General features: G+C 39.6%; 1 protein-coding gene across 1 annotated transcript; it reads right to left on the bottom strand.

The window, feature by feature from the left end:
- Positions 1 to 346: 346 nt before the first annotated feature.
- LOC136431152 (cilia- and flagella-associated protein 99-like) lies at positions 347 to 17,221 on the bottom strand. Its single transcript, XM_066422419.1, has 17 exons — positions 17,216 to 17,221; positions 16,692 to 16,816; positions 16,069 to 16,216; positions 15,619 to 15,713; positions 15,207 to 15,319; positions 14,495 to 14,675; positions 14,146 to 14,226; positions 7,755 to 7,823; positions 7,193 to 7,276; positions 6,832 to 6,920; positions 6,275 to 6,479; positions 5,097 to 5,291; positions 4,246 to 4,386; positions 3,658 to 3,741; positions 3,239 to 3,318; positions 2,636 to 2,813; positions 347 to 1,499 (listed from the first exon to the last, which is right to left on the bottom strand). Exons 2-17 carry the CDS (start codon positions 16,797 to 16,799, stop codon positions 1,356 to 1,358), a joined length of 1,995 nt encoding a protein of 664 aa, XP_066278516.1. The 5' UTR covers positions 16,800 to 16,816; positions 17,216 to 17,221; the 3' UTR covers positions 347 to 1,355.
- Between the last annotated feature and the right edge of the window lie 109 nt (positions 17,222 to 17,330).

Here is a 17,330-nt window from a genome sequence, read left to right as displayed (position 1 = left end):
ACTATTTTCTCTCTACCCAACATCTTTGTTTTGCTAAGTCAAATTCATGAGTTTGGAAGCAGTGTTTATCTCAATAGAGGGATCTGAGATTATGTCAAAGTGGTACCGACGTTAGTATTGTTTACGAAAAATAATGTAGAAACAATTGTTATGTGCCAACTATACATGTACAGTGTACATATCCCAATTTGCAAAGTGTGTATTTCATAGTCATTTATATCACTTGGATGAAATTCATTTTCTTGAGAACAATCTTTTTATGCATTGATTTTTTATAGACGAACAATATTTTAAAGATGTCTAAATTTGAATAGAAATTCTGCCAACTAAAATAATGTTGATGACATTTGGGAGGAAGGTATATTTTTAATAGAATGGTGTCAAAATTCTGTGAACATTTTCCATGCCAAACTGTTTACAAATTTTTGCAAGAGTGCACTTTTGTACAGGAAAATAACAAGGGCATTGTTTAACTGTGTTCAAATAAAGATGTTTAATAAGAAATTTTCATGTGTTTTAAGACTGTATGCAAGACTTTGAATAACAAATATTATATACACGATTATACGACATCAGCTGATACTTATATAAACAACCGCAGTTCATCATTTTTCATAATCGTGTGAAAAGTAGTCGTGTTGAGGAAACCGAGTTAGACCATGTATATACAGAATAAATTGATCAAGAACACCATCAAGTGTGGACAAAAATACAGTGCTTTATACAGTAAGTCCTCTTGGCACCATGAACACATGTACAATATCTAGCAGCAATGTCTACAATATTCAATATCAACAGCAGATAAATAGACCTGTCCACAAGGATTACATCTTAACTTCTATAAATGATCAAGTGCTCAACATAAATCTCCAAGAACAGTAGATTAGTTTGTGACATACATTTTTGGTATCCTCACATGCAATGCAAGGCAGTTGCGACTACCACACTGATAGTTATTTATAAACCAACAAACAGTACAAAGTCATGTACATGATAGTATAGTTAAGGTAGTGCCTATCCAAAGATACAACACATTTAACCTTGGTTTTGAGAGATCTTGACCTTGAACATAGGGACAGAAAAAAGCCAGACTTTAAATTATGCCAAATTCTTCAAAATGAGAACTAGAATAGTTGAGGACAAAAACCCATTTTCAACTTCTCTATGTTTGCGGTTTTGATGAAGCTGGCAATGAAACCTTTGAAATATTTTGGACTATGAAATATTTACATACATCTAATACAGTTATCAATAGATAGCCAGAGTGCCATCCAATTTAGTTCCCAAGGGCTCGTATATCTGAGGAAGCAAAATGGGATGGCATCCAGGCTATTTCTAAGGGACGTAAATCCATGCTATGCTGAGACTTTCCTAGCAGCAGGAGACCTGTTGAGGATCTGTGCAGACCGGGTCCCAGGACGGATCCCTTGGGTCACCAGCTTGGCCTGTTTCTCCTTCGTTCTCTCCAGCTCCTTCCACCTGTTCTCCTCAAGAGCTTTCTGTCAATCACAACATGGAAACAGGTGATTAATTGCAGGAAAGAGGCATGCAAAGAAACAAATCAGTATCACACTGGTTATGGCAGTGGTCTATATGTACTACCCTAGCAGCCTTCATACTGAACCCTTAGCTTCTCCTATTGGGTCAGTTAGTCCTCACCCTAAGTGAGGTGAACTTGTCTCGCACATTGATGTTTCCAACTTAGGTACAAGAGATGCTGTTCCAGTCACCCAAACTTAATTCAGTGCCCAGAAAAGGTCTCTTGACGGTGGCACATCAAATTTTTTAACAAAAAAACAACAACTTATGCATAGACCTTAAATAGGATACAAATGTAGGTGTGTGTAGTCTCATATCTTAGAACAGAAACATAATATACATGTAGCCCTTGTTGTTTTCTTCCTGCAGTGCAAGAGTGGCTTTACTGTGAGTTATGTGTTTTCCATCATTCTGTACTGAAGAAGGTATATAGAAACAGTTTCCAACAGCCTAAAACACTGATACTTGTATTCAATCTGAAGCCAGGCAAGAATGGGAGGAAATTGAAACAGAATGGACAAATCACTCTTGACTGACCAAATGTACATTTACTGCCCTCTCTGGCTCCTAATGCCGTAGCTAATGGAAACAGGTCCAAAAGGCTGCCCGAGGAGGGAGTAGATGAATGACTCCAGATCGGGCTCATGGCAGTTCTCAGATTGACCATTAAAATTATGGTAACTTCTAAAATGTAGTCCTGTAGCCTTTTTGAAGCTGTGAGGGCAGTGGCTTATCAATCCACAGTGTCCAGGGCATGGTATTAGAAGATGGAGCTTCAAAATAACAAATTGAGACATTCAGTCTCAAGAAGAGATATGCCTTTACATTTGTGCCAAATGTCAACTCATTTCATAAAAACATGAATGCTATGAAGCTACATGTATGATACTAAATGGCTTTATATGTACTTTCCAACTTCCCCTCATGACTTAGGTACCCATTTTTACACCTGGGGGGAGTGAAGAAACTCGTGTGAAGTGCCTTTCCCAAGGGCACAATGTCTAGCCAGGAACGCCAGGAATCAAACATGTGATCTCGCGTCTGCTAGCCTATAGCCACTCAGCCATTCAACACCACCATTGACCATTACACCAACCTTTTCTCTGGCCAGCTCTTGTGTTCGACCAGCCGACTTCTTGTCAGACTTGATCTTCATCTTCTCTGCTTCTCTCAGACGCTCTGCCTTCTTCTCCTGCAGCTTCCTCTGTAGGTCCTCCAGTTTCGGGTCTTTCACTTCAGGCTTCTTGCCACTGGTTGCTCTCTTCTTCTCCAGCCTGTGGATATGAAGTACATGCTTAGTAGAGAACAAAGTTTATGCTAATTGGCAACAACAAAAAAAGAAGTAGCATGCGTAGTGCAGTGGTAAGCGACCCTGCCCCAGGACCAAGAGGTTGGGAGTTTGAATTCCGGCTCACATAATTTGCACGCTACTGGAAAGGGTTGCAGTCCTAATAAAGACTGGATGTTAAGCCACTGTTCATTGTACTTATTGGAAAGAGTTAAAGGATTTTACCCTGGGCAATGATTCTTTGAATACTATACATATTGTCTATCTTTCTGTAACAACCAGTGGAAGATTAGCTCTTCAGTAATCTAAAAGGGCTCGATATCAACTTACTTTATCATGTTGTGATTTTGAAAGAATTTCAGTTGAAGGTCTTTACTGAAAGGCTACAACAACAGAGTAACTCTGACTTACTTCAGGGCTGCAGCCTTACTGGTTTCTGCCCGATGTCTTGAAATCTGCTCTAAGGTGTCCATCAACTTCTTGTCCTTCCCCTGTCAAACAAAAAGAATGGAAATTAAGATCTGTACAAGATGTCACACCACTTCACTAAGATTATGTATGTATTACTACCACCAGTATAGTATATGCATGATGCATGTATATATCAGGGTAGAGAATGCAAGCTGGTAGAATTGTGGATTCTACAAGTAAAGATCCCAATCCAAATCTCTGCCAACAAAGACTCAGAGCAGGATGCTTGGAATGTGTTAACCTTTAGCACGCTGAAGTAGCTGTTTGGCAACCAATTCTGTATTGGTTACAGAGTTAGGCAGCAGGGAAAAGGTTAAGGTGGTCTCCCATTCATACGTCAAGAAAAACCAAGCCCTCACCTGTTTGGCAGTAAGGATCTCGTCCCGTTTCTCCTCTTCCGATTTTCTCTGTGTCTCTTTCATAAGACCGAGTCTCTCCTTCAGCTGTAGGGAAAAATACTTACAATCAGACTGTGCTATCTACCATTAGTATGGCCAACATGTTTGATAAGTTGTTTAATACATGAATTCTCTACCTCAGCAATTTTCTTTAAGTATGTACTACCATGCCTTTAATTTTCCTTGATTATAGAAGAACTTGTTAGACCTCAGAATCTGTTCAGTTACTGATGAAAGACAGTGGGTACAAACTGTACTAATCTCATCCCCTGACGCCACCGATCCTGTGCCCTTGGGAAAAGGCACTTTACACGACTTTCCCCACTCCAGCCAAGTGCAAAAAAGGGCTACATTATGTGTGCGGGTCACGACATCAGCAATAGCTGCCTGTGTCCCACCTATATTGCACCGTTGCAATTCTAATAAAATACTATTAAAAAAATACAAAATCTCATCCAGTTGCTTGATTAACTTTTGTATCTCATTACCAAGATCATTGATAAACAGTAGATTTGCAAAGGAAAGAAAGAGAAATGCAGATCTATGTACCTCTAAGATGGAGAGTTCGCTCAGCAGCTGGTGTCCAGCGGTGGAGGCCAGGTCCACAAACTTCTGTCTCACCACGGGCACGGCCTCCATGGCGCGGATCTGCTGGATGATCTCGAACTTACGCTTCATCTCCTCTTCCTCCTGAAATACAGCAAGTTTGTTTTAACATCTTGCTATCGAAAATACCATTGCCGATGAGAAATTCTTATTTCTATACAGTTGATAATAATTTACAGAGAACAGAAACAACATTTACATTTCTATATGCAATATATGGCTTCTGTTGGTCGTATTGACCATGGTAAAATCCTAATTCACAACAGCCATACAGCATCAACTATGGCTAAATAGCCCTATATGAGAATGACAGTATGCAATATATGTGCAATATGAAAACAATAAAACAATAAAAGTTATACTGATGTATTTGATAAAGACTGTCTTCAAAGGATGAAATTCATCACATAGCAAGGTGTAAAATTGTTTCTTTTCTTCCCTTTCTACAATTTGTTTTTGCCTGTGAAACATTTCATAACATTTAGTCACTAAAAGAAACTTGTTCATGATAAAGAAAGACTAACGGTGAGAGAGAAAATCAGAAAACAAAGTAGCTGAAGACACCTCTTGAGTTCACTGTAAATGCATTTACATGTATTTTTGCAGTGGTTTTATTTTGTGGTGGGAGGAAGAAGGATCTTTTCCCTGTGCTTTCAGTTCACAGTTGAAACAATTCTGTAAAACAGTAGAATTACAAAACACATATTTGCGGGGTTACGATTTCGCTGTAAGAGATCACCGCAAAAATGGCGATAATAAAACCACGAGAACATTTCTAGATTCACAGCACTTACATCTTCCAGGGCTTGTCTCAACAGCTCTTGGCTCTCGATGTTGACTTCCTCCACGATCTTACGCTTGTACTCGCGGAGCTGCTCGCGCGCCAAGATGGTGTTCTTGTGGCCTGACATGACGATCTCCACCAGACGTTTCATCTCCTTCTCATCCTGCATGCGCTGGTGTACATACTCCTGCATCAACTGCTGGGTCTGAAGGGGATGAATGGACATATGTTAGATATCAGTTTGAGAGTACTAAAATCATTCTTTATTTGGAAAGAAAGTAGGTGACAAACCCCAGGTCACGATGGTCATCACGATGTGATGACCAAATGTGCAGGGACGGACAAATTACAAATACAATTCACAGTTAAAATCCAAATACATATTTACAGAGGTTACAAATTGAGATTGCACTTAGAGCAGGACTACGGCTGCTTCTACAATAAGATGTCTGCTTCCCAGTGCGGCTTGTGTCGCGAACTCCATATGGCATATGAAGATAGAATAGCTATGCGGCTAATGTCTCTGAAAAGGTTCTTAGGTACTTTTGCCTGCACTGCTTTAAACATTGTCCGAAGTCTGCTTTTGTTAATACTAATGTGCTAATCCAAAGGATATAGGTTATTTATCTAAACTTCTAACATTCTACTCATATTTCAAACATCCTAGTTTCAAAGATTCAAAGCGTTACAAAATATCATCTGAAATTCCTTTCCATGCCCTTTCTTCATCAAAATTTCATGACACTAGAATCAACATGCAATAGAAGTTAACAAACCTTATGTGATTAACTGCATGTAAAAAAATGGCCTACAATAGCAGTGGTGCTAGCTTTAAAGACTACATGTACATGTAGCATGACATTTGATGACTTTTCATATGGAGAAAGGAAATACAAATAGCAGCAGCAGTTTCAGCACTACGGACAGTAACATCCCTAAGAACTTGTAGATTTCCTTTACTACTATCCTGTAACAAGACTTTTTCCCATGACTAAGCCTAAGAAAAAGATAGAAGCACAACAAACAAGAGACACAAGCAAAGTCTGTTTCTTGCATTTTTCATTTTTGCCTAGTGCTTTATGCGTTTTTCATAAAATACGTACAAATTTCATACAATTCGTATGAAAGCTTAGGCACTGCTGTAAGGCCTATCAAGGGAAGAAGTAAAGATCTAAGACTATGTCTTACCTCCTCTTTCATGTCCTGCACTTTCTGCCTGTTCTCCTTCACCAGCGTCTGGCGCGCCAAGATGGCGTCCTCGTGGCTCAGCTTGCCCTCCAGGCGCCGTCTCTCGATCTCCGCCAGCTGCTCGTCATAGTCCTTCTGTCGCATCTTCTGCTGCCACTCCAGGAACTCGCTTGCGTCCTTTGCCCCCGCCTCCAGATCAAGCAGTCTGGGGAGGAGGAGAAGATTAGTTCCTCATTCCTATTGTCATCGGGTTGGTAAATGAACGAAGGACAAATAACAGCCAGCCTTTCGGTAGCTGCCATCATCCTCATGGCACTAATGACTGGCCCTACTTTGCACTGCAGCTGGGTGTTGCTGCTGTAGTGCAAAGTAGCTGGTGCGTATAGTTTAAGGTGTGACTGTTCTAGTCATTTTTCTATATTTTGCATCAAGTGACCAGACAGAAAACTACAATGAATTCATTCATCCTTTGACCAAGATTGGAGTTGCACAGTCAAAAACAGTCTGATTTGTCTGTCTTGGAAGTTAATGCTTAAAATCTGTTTCAAAAGACTTACTTCTTGAGCTCACTGTCTTCCTTCTTCTGCACCAGTGCCCCCTCCCTCAGGATGGCCGCTGTGTTCAGCTTGATGGGGATGTTCTCGGTCTGGAGACAGGGACAACACAGGTTACCACAGTGCCTCAAGATGCATTTTATCTGTTGTTTGTATGTAGTAAACTTGGAACTGTAGCAATACTATGATATGATGCAGTATTTCTTATCATAGGGAGGTTCTACAAATTACCAGGCAATCACAAATATATAGAAAATGGTCATGCCTATTACTGTACAATATGTCATGTTACAAATAGTTATGAAGCAAAATGATTTATTGGCTCATTTATTGATTGAGAGATTGACAGAGAGTTAGTTCTTACCACATGTCTTGGCAAAGGTCTGGCTCGGTTTTTCTCGAAGTCTAGTTTGGAGTCTTCTTCATCCATGATCTCCGCCATGATTTTCTGCAGGGGGAAAAACACAGATTGAAATCACGCTACGTGTCACGTATCTGCTTGGAATTGTTGGTCTCATGTGGGCTTGGGCTATCTCCAGGATCCATCCCTCTGTCCCGAGACTGAAATGCACTTATTGGGATGGGAAAAATTTATCTCTGTCCATAGAAAAATATCTGACCTTCATCACATGAAAACATATTTTGTAAGCTAAAAATTAGCTTTACATCAATTTGGCTTCCAAACTGAATTCGCCCCTTTCACTAACGGTACAGTAAGTGGGAGGGATATAAATCTAAAGCTACAGACAACCCAGGCCTATAGACATAGCCCGTCTGATATGGCTAAAAGGAAATGTCATCACTGGCAGTCAAACAACAGTACTGACAAAAGTTAATGGTTCTCACTCGCTTTGAGAAATCCCTGGACATCTCCCTCCCAAAACTGGGGCTTTTAACACAATCATTTATGGTAGAAAAGCACTGACCTTAGTCTTTGCTGACTTCTCAGAAATGGCAGCCCGGAACTGAAACCTGTTAGCATCCATTAGAATCTCCTGTGGGGGAAAAATAGAAGAAAGGAAGTCATGAAATATTGTTCAAAACTTGTCTGTTTGAATCAGTTATCATCTGTTGCTGTTTGCTACATTACTCTAAAAGTCTAGATCACTTAGAAGAAAAGTCAAAAGGGGAGGGAGTGCCGGTGGTATATCTAGTGTCATTTTCAATCATTGTAACATGTCCCTTCCATATCATTTCAGTCAACTTTCCTCAACTTTATTACAATATAATTATTTTGATTTTCCCTAACTTTAGCAAGACAGCAACTTCAGGAGATTGCAATAAACAACATGAGTGTACATCAGTTCTGTTCATCGACACCCCTTCAGTGTTAGAATGCCAAAAACTGTGTAGTTCCAGGCTCCAACTTTTGAAACCAATCTAAACCACTTAGTTCATGTAAGCCCAATATTACTCTTTGCACACCCCAAACACTATTTCAATATGCATGTTGTACATCGTTTTCAGCCACCTCTATTGAAGCACCTATATGATGAAGCACCCCTCGCCATAGTTAATCTGACCAATCTCCTCAGTGGTTAACACCTAATACTTCTCTCAGCTCACGTAACAGGTGATTTAGGTACATTTGTAGTGTAGCCTGATGGAGTAGAGCACTCTGAGGAAAACAGCATTCCAACAGATGAAACACCCCCTGGTCCCAAGTGATCCCCTTCATTTATCAGCTGGGAGAGCACCATTACACTGAGAGGAAACACGACTGTAATACAATTAACTACACTAGCTTTCGCAGCTGACACTGGATTAGCTACCTCTGGTACCAGTTTTGTCAGACACTACATCACAAGGTCTTTATAGATTGAACCGATGCTTTCTTGTTGATTCTAAGTATTAGTGGCCTTGTAGTGAATGTGGCAGACTCATAGTCTGGAGGCCCATGGGTTTGAATCCTTAGCAGCTCCCAATGTTGTGCCCTTAAGAAGAGACACTGAACAACACAAATTCCTCATCGCACTGAAGTGAAAACGAGTACCCTAAATGCAGAAATGTTTGCGGTGGTTTTATGTTCACATTTTTTTGGCGGTGAACTCTTAACAGCAAACTTAAAACGACAGCAAAAAGTTGACCCACTGTGTAACTGTAGCACTACTATGGTTTCAAACACAAACTTAAAACCACAGCGAACACTTCATTTTCTGCCTATAGCGAAATTAAATCCCCATGAACATTTCTGCATTACAATACTTAGCTTTAGTTACAGATCATATAGCTTCAGTTAGGGGCATGATATCCCTCAGATGGGACTTTAAATGGAGTTTAATTGTGTTTGAGGAGTGCCACACCTTGAACATGTGAAAGAACCCACCACACTTTTATTGATAAGAGTAAGGGACAGTACCAGTGTGAGTGGATCAAACCATTCAGTCTGCTCTGATGCTGGTAACGTATTACTTACTTAAGTATGACACTTGTCTGTTAGTTGCCTTAAGGCAGTAATTACTAAGTCTAAGGTTAGACAAGACAGACATTCAAACAAAACCAATAAAAGTTGGTATAAGCCCAAGTGCTATGGCCTTGCAACAAGAGCACTTTTTTTTATAGCACTCACTGGATGCAGCGGGTTAGTTGCTCTTTGGGGAACAATGCAATGCCTGATGCTTCCACTGATGCCCTTTGCAATATACTCCCACATCATGCTTTATAGAGGGGAACCTTTCTCTTTCCACAAGGCGTAAAAGATAACTAATCCTATCTTCACATTCTAAATGTCCTTTACATTTCATTGCAGATTGATACGATCATTTATCTGAACACAAACTAAATCCCACAAGGAGAACAAAAATGGTTGATCATTCCTTGACAAAGACTGGAGTAAACTGTCGAACGTCCAATTTTTGTGTTGGCAATTACAGTTCAACCTTATTCAGAATAATAATTAAAAAGGATGATGTTTCAGATAACAGACTTAAGTAATTTTGATTATCTTAAATGTGTAAAAGTAATTTAGTAAAAGAGTAGATCATCAGATAATCAAGACTTAGTATGGAGATTGAACTGACTCATTTATAACCCAGTGCAATAAAAGACATTCAAGACATTCAAAAAGAGACTCCGTACATCATGATAGGATGCCGGCAGACTTGTTCTGGTGTACCGGGAACTGGTGCGGAGCCAAGCTGATTGATCAAAATGAAAAGGTCAACGACCATGAGATGATGTCTCACCACACTTCACTGGTCCTAAGTCCTGGGGTAATAATCTACCAGACGGCCGCTTCCATATATAACTAGGCTGGAAACGTCCTTCCTAATTATCTCCACTAACCATTTTTACAACACCTGGGGAAATGTCACGATGCCTTACTGCAACTAACATTGCAATCCTCATTCTTTTTATCTGCTGAGTTTTGTGGACTAATTTTCTGGGCAGTTTCTGTCAGGGTTGTCTCGAAGACACGTACTTCGTCCCGGGATGAAAATTTTCTTGTTTGGATGGAGGAAAATTTCAACCCATTCGACCAAGAAATCTGAACTTTATGACATGAAATTGTAAATTAAATAGAATACTAGGAAACTTGAAATGACTGATATAACAATAAGAATTAACAGCATGGGCTTGCAAACAATGAGTGTGACAGAATAACAATTTACAGCTGGAGACACCCCTAGTTTATGTACGAACTGCTTTCTGTTTGAACTTCATGCTCGTAATCACACAGTTTTTCTGCCTCAGCGGTTGAGTCTGGAAATTACACCGCGATCGATGGCTATGGCCTACTGAACTTGATTGAGAGAGAGCAGTTACTGGTGTCATTATATGCAGCATGCATTTTCCACTTGCAATTTAAACCCCAAACCCTATAACCAATGCAAAGTCTGTGCCAAAAGGCTACTACACCAGGGATAAAGGATAAATGAAGGCTTGGAGTTCAAGCTTCTGAGTAGAATCATGTTTTATTGGTTCTATATCCCCAAAGGTATATTCTGTCAACAAATATGCTAATATGTTCGCCACAAATTTATGTTATGATCAGTGTATTATGTACGGACATCGTCTATAAGCCTTCATTTAAGGTATAGTAAGATATCCATGGTATTAGGCCACTCTAATTGATTATTGTGTTTACCATCACAGAATGGAAAAAAAAAATTCTGCTTTTCCTTCTCCAAATGCTTAAGGTCAATGACCTGGACCAGATGGCTGTGACACCATGGTTACTAAGAGGCGTAGTTTACATCAGGAAAAAATTTCAGGCAGCAAATCAGGGAGCCAAGAAATTCAATTGGTGTGGCATAAGAAATATAATAATTAAGACACACAATCTAATACTCATATTCATGATCAACCATACTGCAGCCTGACTTGATGGAATACAAAAATACACGTTGTTGGGGTGTCAGCTTCTGGAATGCAGACTAGATTTTGAAATTTAAACATTCTATGTATTTTTCTATTTAGTAACCAATACCACCCCACCCTCCCTTACTGTTCATTGTATTAGGATGAATTTTAGGATCATAGCTTAGCCAGCACTTTTCAGCTTGGCCCAGTGCTTTTGACTGCCACCCACAGTAATGATGCATCCGACACTTGAATGATTGCACGTAAGTAATGTTACCCCTCTGACCTGACCATGATGGTTTGATTGAAAACATGGCGAGACATGCCTGTTGTAGTCAGAATGTCAATAAGTTTGCTTGGCATTCCAAGCACAACCAAGCATAAAGGTCTAATGCTGTATTTACCTTCATCTAATACTGTTCAGAAGAGTCTATATACACAATATGGCACACTTTGACATTTTTGAAAAGGACCCATCAAGTGTGAATGTCGAAAACTGTGAGTGGATTTTTTAAAAAGTGAATGAAAGTGTAACGTTGGGTAACCTAAATTCGTGGGGTACTTAAAGTCGGGATTTTTCGAAAGCGGGGTATTTAGGGATATGTGCTAGATGCAAAATCAGTTATAACGCCAGCAATGCAAAGCAGATAGACTAACGTATTCAGAACACTGGCTGAAAAGCTTCGATAACCATGCATTAGAAGTTGGCGACGTCAAAAACTCTCCGTCCCTTATTGACAGAGTCTGGGGGCTTCTTGGGAGAATCACCCAGCACGGTTGTTCGCTGGTTTATAAGACAAATGTCACATCTCCTGCCTGCTAAACACAATTATTTATAAGACAACTTATTACAATCTCTTTTGCTAACCTGCAACTGGATTCTAAGTGTGATCAATCATCAAAACTCCTCTCTGTTGCTACAACCTACGGCACGTGTATTTTCCCGCCGCCATATTGTTAACCAGAATCCTGTTGTCAAGCAGACGACAAAGGTTTGTGAGGAACACTTTTTGTCTAAATGCTGCGTGTGATAGTGGACTGAGGAAGATATTTTCCTCAAAGTTTGCTCCTAACACAACAAGGAACACATGGACATAGTAGTATTACCATTGCTACGGCATCCAGCTAACTTCCCATGAATAATGTAACGTTACACGTTGCCCGATGATGACGATGGGCCGACTTTGAGTGAAGTTCTACCGACTCAACACACGGGTTGTTCCGGAACTGGCCTGATGTGTGCGGTACGGCCGTTTTTTCGTGTATTTTTTTTACTTGGACACGTCTATATCCATAGCACTCTCCTCAAGCCAAGGATGGAACGAATAGCTGCTGTATAGAATGTGATTAGCGGTAAGATATTCAAGACGAATCTTCTCTCCCGAATTAATGTGCCCCCCTGTCCGACAGCACCATAATTGTGCGTGCGGCGGACGGTAGTTTCAAGTTGAAATATTATGGTGTCAGCACGACTAGAGACAAAATCTACCATATATATGATTAGTGCAAAGATAGTACATGATACTGACAGAATAATAGAAAAAAAGGATGGTTTATTGTTCTGCTAGATTGATTTCAGTCAACCATTATCGGAAAAATCCCGAATTTAGGTTACCCAACGTTACATGTATCTATCAATTTTAATGTAGAAACTTTGAGTCTGATTTTGAAAAGGAATGAAAGTATCAGTACAGATATTTTTGTGAATATTAGTCATCCAGGAAATTGAAGAATAAAAATTTTAGATTCAATCTATTCCACTGGATTACAATATGAAAATTTCAGAGTACCCAGACGTTTCAGATGTCCATCCGTATCAAGGAAAGCATTTATTTTCCATCACTGATGAAAAATGTTGAATGACATCTGAAACATCTGATATTTTCATATTGTAATCCAGTGGTATAGACTGAATCAAAATCTTTTTCTTCATCAGATCAAATTTTTATGATTATAAAAAAAGGTGATGAAGACATTTCAAGTTCAAAGTTCACCTTGACTTGACTTCAATAACTTGATTCAATTGTTTGTTACCAAGCAAGAAACTTGAAACTTCCTCTTGGGAAATTTCCTCTTAATCTAGAACTCAGAAGTCTCAAAAGTTTTCCAATAAGACTTAAAGATTTATACTACTCCCTCCCATATTGGAAACGAGGATTCCGTTCACGATGACCATTATGCTTCATTTGTTTTGTGGATTACGTCCAACGCTCTAGGGAAATATCTTTAAGTTAGGGTTGGCTTTTTGGTAACTTAAAGAATTCACAGGCAATGTGAAATAGATAGTAATGGCAGAGGGCTTATTTGCGGTAGCCTGCTGGCAGAAATCGTTATTTCTTAACCATGCATGTAAAATTCTCCTAAGCTGATGCCTGGCAAAAGATGGTAATATCATGTGCCTGTGAGGCCTATCTTTAGAGCCATTCTGAACAATTACTGGCACATGTACTTGGAAGGGTTCCGTAAATCAAAGTGAACTTTAAAGGACATTTCATACATAACCTTGATAGCATGTACATGTGTGATACACACGTCAATATTCAGTATCTTAAAATATCCACGGTAATTCTATATCCGCAGTTTTCACAGTAACTTCTCTACAAGAAACTCCTTAATCACACTTGCATACAGAGGCTGGTATTTCAACTGAATGTTCCTGCTATTAATTCAACAACACTAACTCTTGATTTTCCCCATGCCACAAAATGTACTAGGTGGTTCAATCTCCTATACAAATTCATAGTATTGTCATTATGTTGGTTACATCCCAATATTCCGACTATAACCCCTAAGGCCCTAACATTAGCATACATGTACGTGACTTCATACAACCCTTCATTTGCACTTTTGCACATTGCATATTATACTCCTGCCAAATCAAACTTGAACAAATTTTCTAAAACCTCAAAAACTTTTCAGTACAGCTTTGTGTGCTTGTTGTGTGAAAAATTTAGATGTAAGACGGATTTCTTATTAAGATACATCATAAAACTTGACAAAAACTAGCCAACCTACCTCTGCTCTTCTCCTGTTCATCTCTTCTGCTTCTGCTAGAAGAGTTTGTTCTTTAGGAGGTCGATATGTCGACTCAGGAACCTGTGTCAGAAGAAAAACACAACCGTTCCAGACTTCTATAAACATCAGAGATCATGATTATAGTACAATGTACTGTAGATTTTGGTCCCATATACACACAGTATGAACCCTTAAGGACAACAGAAATACAGACAAACAAGTCAGAAACACTGAATTGTCTTAGGGTAGAAATGGCAGAGTGTGCTTAGGCCAGACAGATATTTATAGTCACTGTGCTCTGTTTTGTTTTTTCAAGTTATTATATGGCAACACTATATATTAAACTTACTGGTCTGTGCTTGTGTAGTTTGGGTATTCTCTCTGGTACAGGGATGGCCCTAGGCTTGGGCTGGGTAATGTTGAACTCCTGTGGCTGTGTGGCAGGCTTCACCATTTTCTTCGGCAAGTTGTTCTTGTTTGCGACCTTGTCTGCAAGCTGGCTGATCATCTTTTCCAGCTCTGGCATCCACCTGGAGAGATTGTCAATAATAAGTTCTCTTTTGGTAATACAAATGTACATTTGTATGGATACATACATTTATAATACAACAAGGTGTATTCCGTATCACCCGAGGTACCGGCTTGACTGCGGGTCAGCCGGAGGGCGATACGACCCGCGGGAGGGTCAGGACTGAGGGTCTGAGGGTGATGCGGAATACATCGTGTTGTATTTTATTTATGTCATACCCACCCAAAAAAAAACACATTTGCAACCGGCGCACTCCAAAAACATTCCAAATATTCAATGGAAGCCAGTGTGATAAATCTAGAACACCGTGTGATACGGAAAATTATCACACAATGCGGAACACCCGTATCAAACGTTTTTGCGACCCAGATATGACATAATAATCAATACAGACTTTATCAACTTTTTCGCAAAGCATCCAGTCATATACTAGACAAAAACAGCGCAGAGCTGAGTATGTATAGCACTCCCTTCAAATGAAGGAACTGTGAGCAACAGAAACGACCAAGACTGTCTCCTGACATGTCCGTACCTCTGTAAAGGCCTGAGGAGGTTGTCCTGCGTAAACCTGGGGTCGTAGTGTTTGCACCACTCATCCTTGATCCACTTCTTCAGATTCTCGTCCGCCAGGAAGAAGGAAAAAAACTGGAAAAGACAAACGTTTAAATTTTGTTGAGCTTACAACATCTCAGAGAAAATCAGTGATCATCAACTATAATTGTGCCTGAATATCTAGAAAGTTGATGTTAAGAAATTGAATCTGTGACACTTGAATAGGACAGAAATGAATTTGGTACGAACAGTAACACACATGGCACTTAACTTTTGTGAAGGCTTCATGGCCACTGTCCAGCATAGCTTAACAAAAATATTGGGGAGTGTTCATGTATTGTAGGTAGCTTAACGAAGCTAGGATTACAGTCATGTACAGACTCAGCACTCACATTATGCATCCTGTTGACATCCTGGGACTTGACAAAATTGCTGAAATGGACGATCCCCAACTCATCCAGTCTGAACACTGTCATGTAGCACAAATCTGAAACAGACAAAAAAGAATTTCATTAGTCCAAGTGCTTTATTTCCATTATCTGTGAACTTCTAAAGCTTAGTGACATGTAGCAATTTTCTAGTTTTAAACATTGTTTAAGATAGCAATTTGACAGTCAAACCTATAAAAGTGACCACCTCTACATAAAGACCACCTGGCCAATGTTACCACTTTTTGGTGGTCCCTTAGATAATCTATCCCATTGACACTAGCATTAAAAATCCTGTCTATAGTGACCACCTGTCCACATAGATCTGATTTGATTGGTCCCTGAGTCTTCTTGGACAGTTTTGACTGTAGCATTAACCTGAAGACGATGCCTGACAAGTCAACTGGTACTTACTGATATAAATGTTCCTCTCTGATCTGAGCGACCGTTTGCCCTCCTTCACGTTGTAGAAGCCGTCCACCACGACCTTCATGATCGGAGCGTACCGGACGCAGCCGGAAAACACTTCCACGATAAACGTCTGGTCGTTTTCATCTAACATCTGGGGAGAGGGGAGGAGAGTTTATCACTTGCTTCAAACCAATCTTTATATTCTAAAAAAAAATACACTCAACACAAACAGTTCTGGAACTAAATTTTATCAAACATATCACTGTTATTACTTTATCAATTGTATAGTACACATGTGCATGAATCACTGGGAAGCCTATTTCTTGGCCTTGGAAATTATGATACCATATTTGTCATTCAATGGTCCAACACAAAACAAAAGTGCCAAAATTCCTCTGCCACAGAGGAAATGTTGGCAGGGAAATTTTTGTACTTTTGAAATTGATAAGATATTAACGGTTGCAATGTGTGATTGACCGAAATCAAGTTTTTGAAATTTATGTGTTAAGTTTGTACAGTATATGTGAAAACAAAACGGTCATCAGGAGTTTCTGTTAATGTGGCCCTTTCCATAAATACAATCACAGTACAAATGCACAATTAGTAAGGCATAAAAGTTAGCCCACCTTGTTTTTCTTGAGAAAGTGTTTAAGATGATCCTCCACACAATTCTCCTCTGGGTTGAAGGTGTCCAGTAACTCCACACAGCAGGCTAACAGTTTCTTGTGACTCATGGTGACAGGAAAGTCTCCTGAAAACACAAATCAGGTTAGGTTTAGAACTTGTCCAGATTTTTTGTAAACAGGGGTTCTTCAATAAGTAAAAAAGTGAGCTTACGTGTAGCTCTTACAGTAAAATCGTAGTCTTACCACCACTGGTTTGAAAACTGGATGAAATAGTGTTGCTGTGACCTTGCAAATTATAGAAATATCGCTACAAATATCAAATCAAATGTCTTTGCAATCAGCTGATTGTGGGAGGGGGCGTTATCAGAGACAGAGTCCATTGAGAAACATACTTATTTCAGCATAGCAACGTGTTACGGCGACTCTAACGGCATATATGCAGCGTATATTGAAAACGACAACACTCTAGGTCAGTCACTACAATCTTAAGATTCTACTGTCCTAACAAAAATTTCAAAACCTACCAGATATGTCGTGATTTTCCACGGTAAGTTGCAAATCTTTGGGAAGTGAATCAAACCTGTTTATTGTGACAACGGCCTATTGCGCATGCCCACAAGGGATATTTAATGATACAGC

Source organism: Branchiostoma lanceolatum, chromosome 3, assembly GCF_035083965.1.
Source record: "Branchiostoma lanceolatum isolate klBraLanc5 chromosome 3, klBraLanc5.hap2, whole genome shotgun sequence".
Taxonomy (NCBI): domain Eukaryota; kingdom Metazoa; phylum Chordata; class Leptocardii; order Amphioxiformes; family Branchiostomatidae; genus Branchiostoma; species Branchiostoma lanceolatum.
The sequence above is the reverse complement of the archived record's forward strand: the minus strand, read 5'-3'. Positions and strand labels throughout refer to the sequence as shown.

Coding starts and splice junctions, on each gene's coding strand:
- LOC136431152 (XM_066422419.1), bottom strand. CDS start 16,799: ATGAGTCACAAGAAACTGTTAGCCTGCTGTGTGGAGTTACTGGACACC. Junction 15,320..15,618: donor ATGTCAACAGGATGCATAAT/GTGAGTGCTGAG, acceptor TGTCTTTTCCAG/TTTTTTTCCTTCTTCCTGGC. Junction 7,277..7,754: donor AGAAGTCAGCAAAGACTAAG/GTCAGTGCTTTT, acceptor TTCCCCCTGCAG/AAAATCATGGCGGAGATCAT.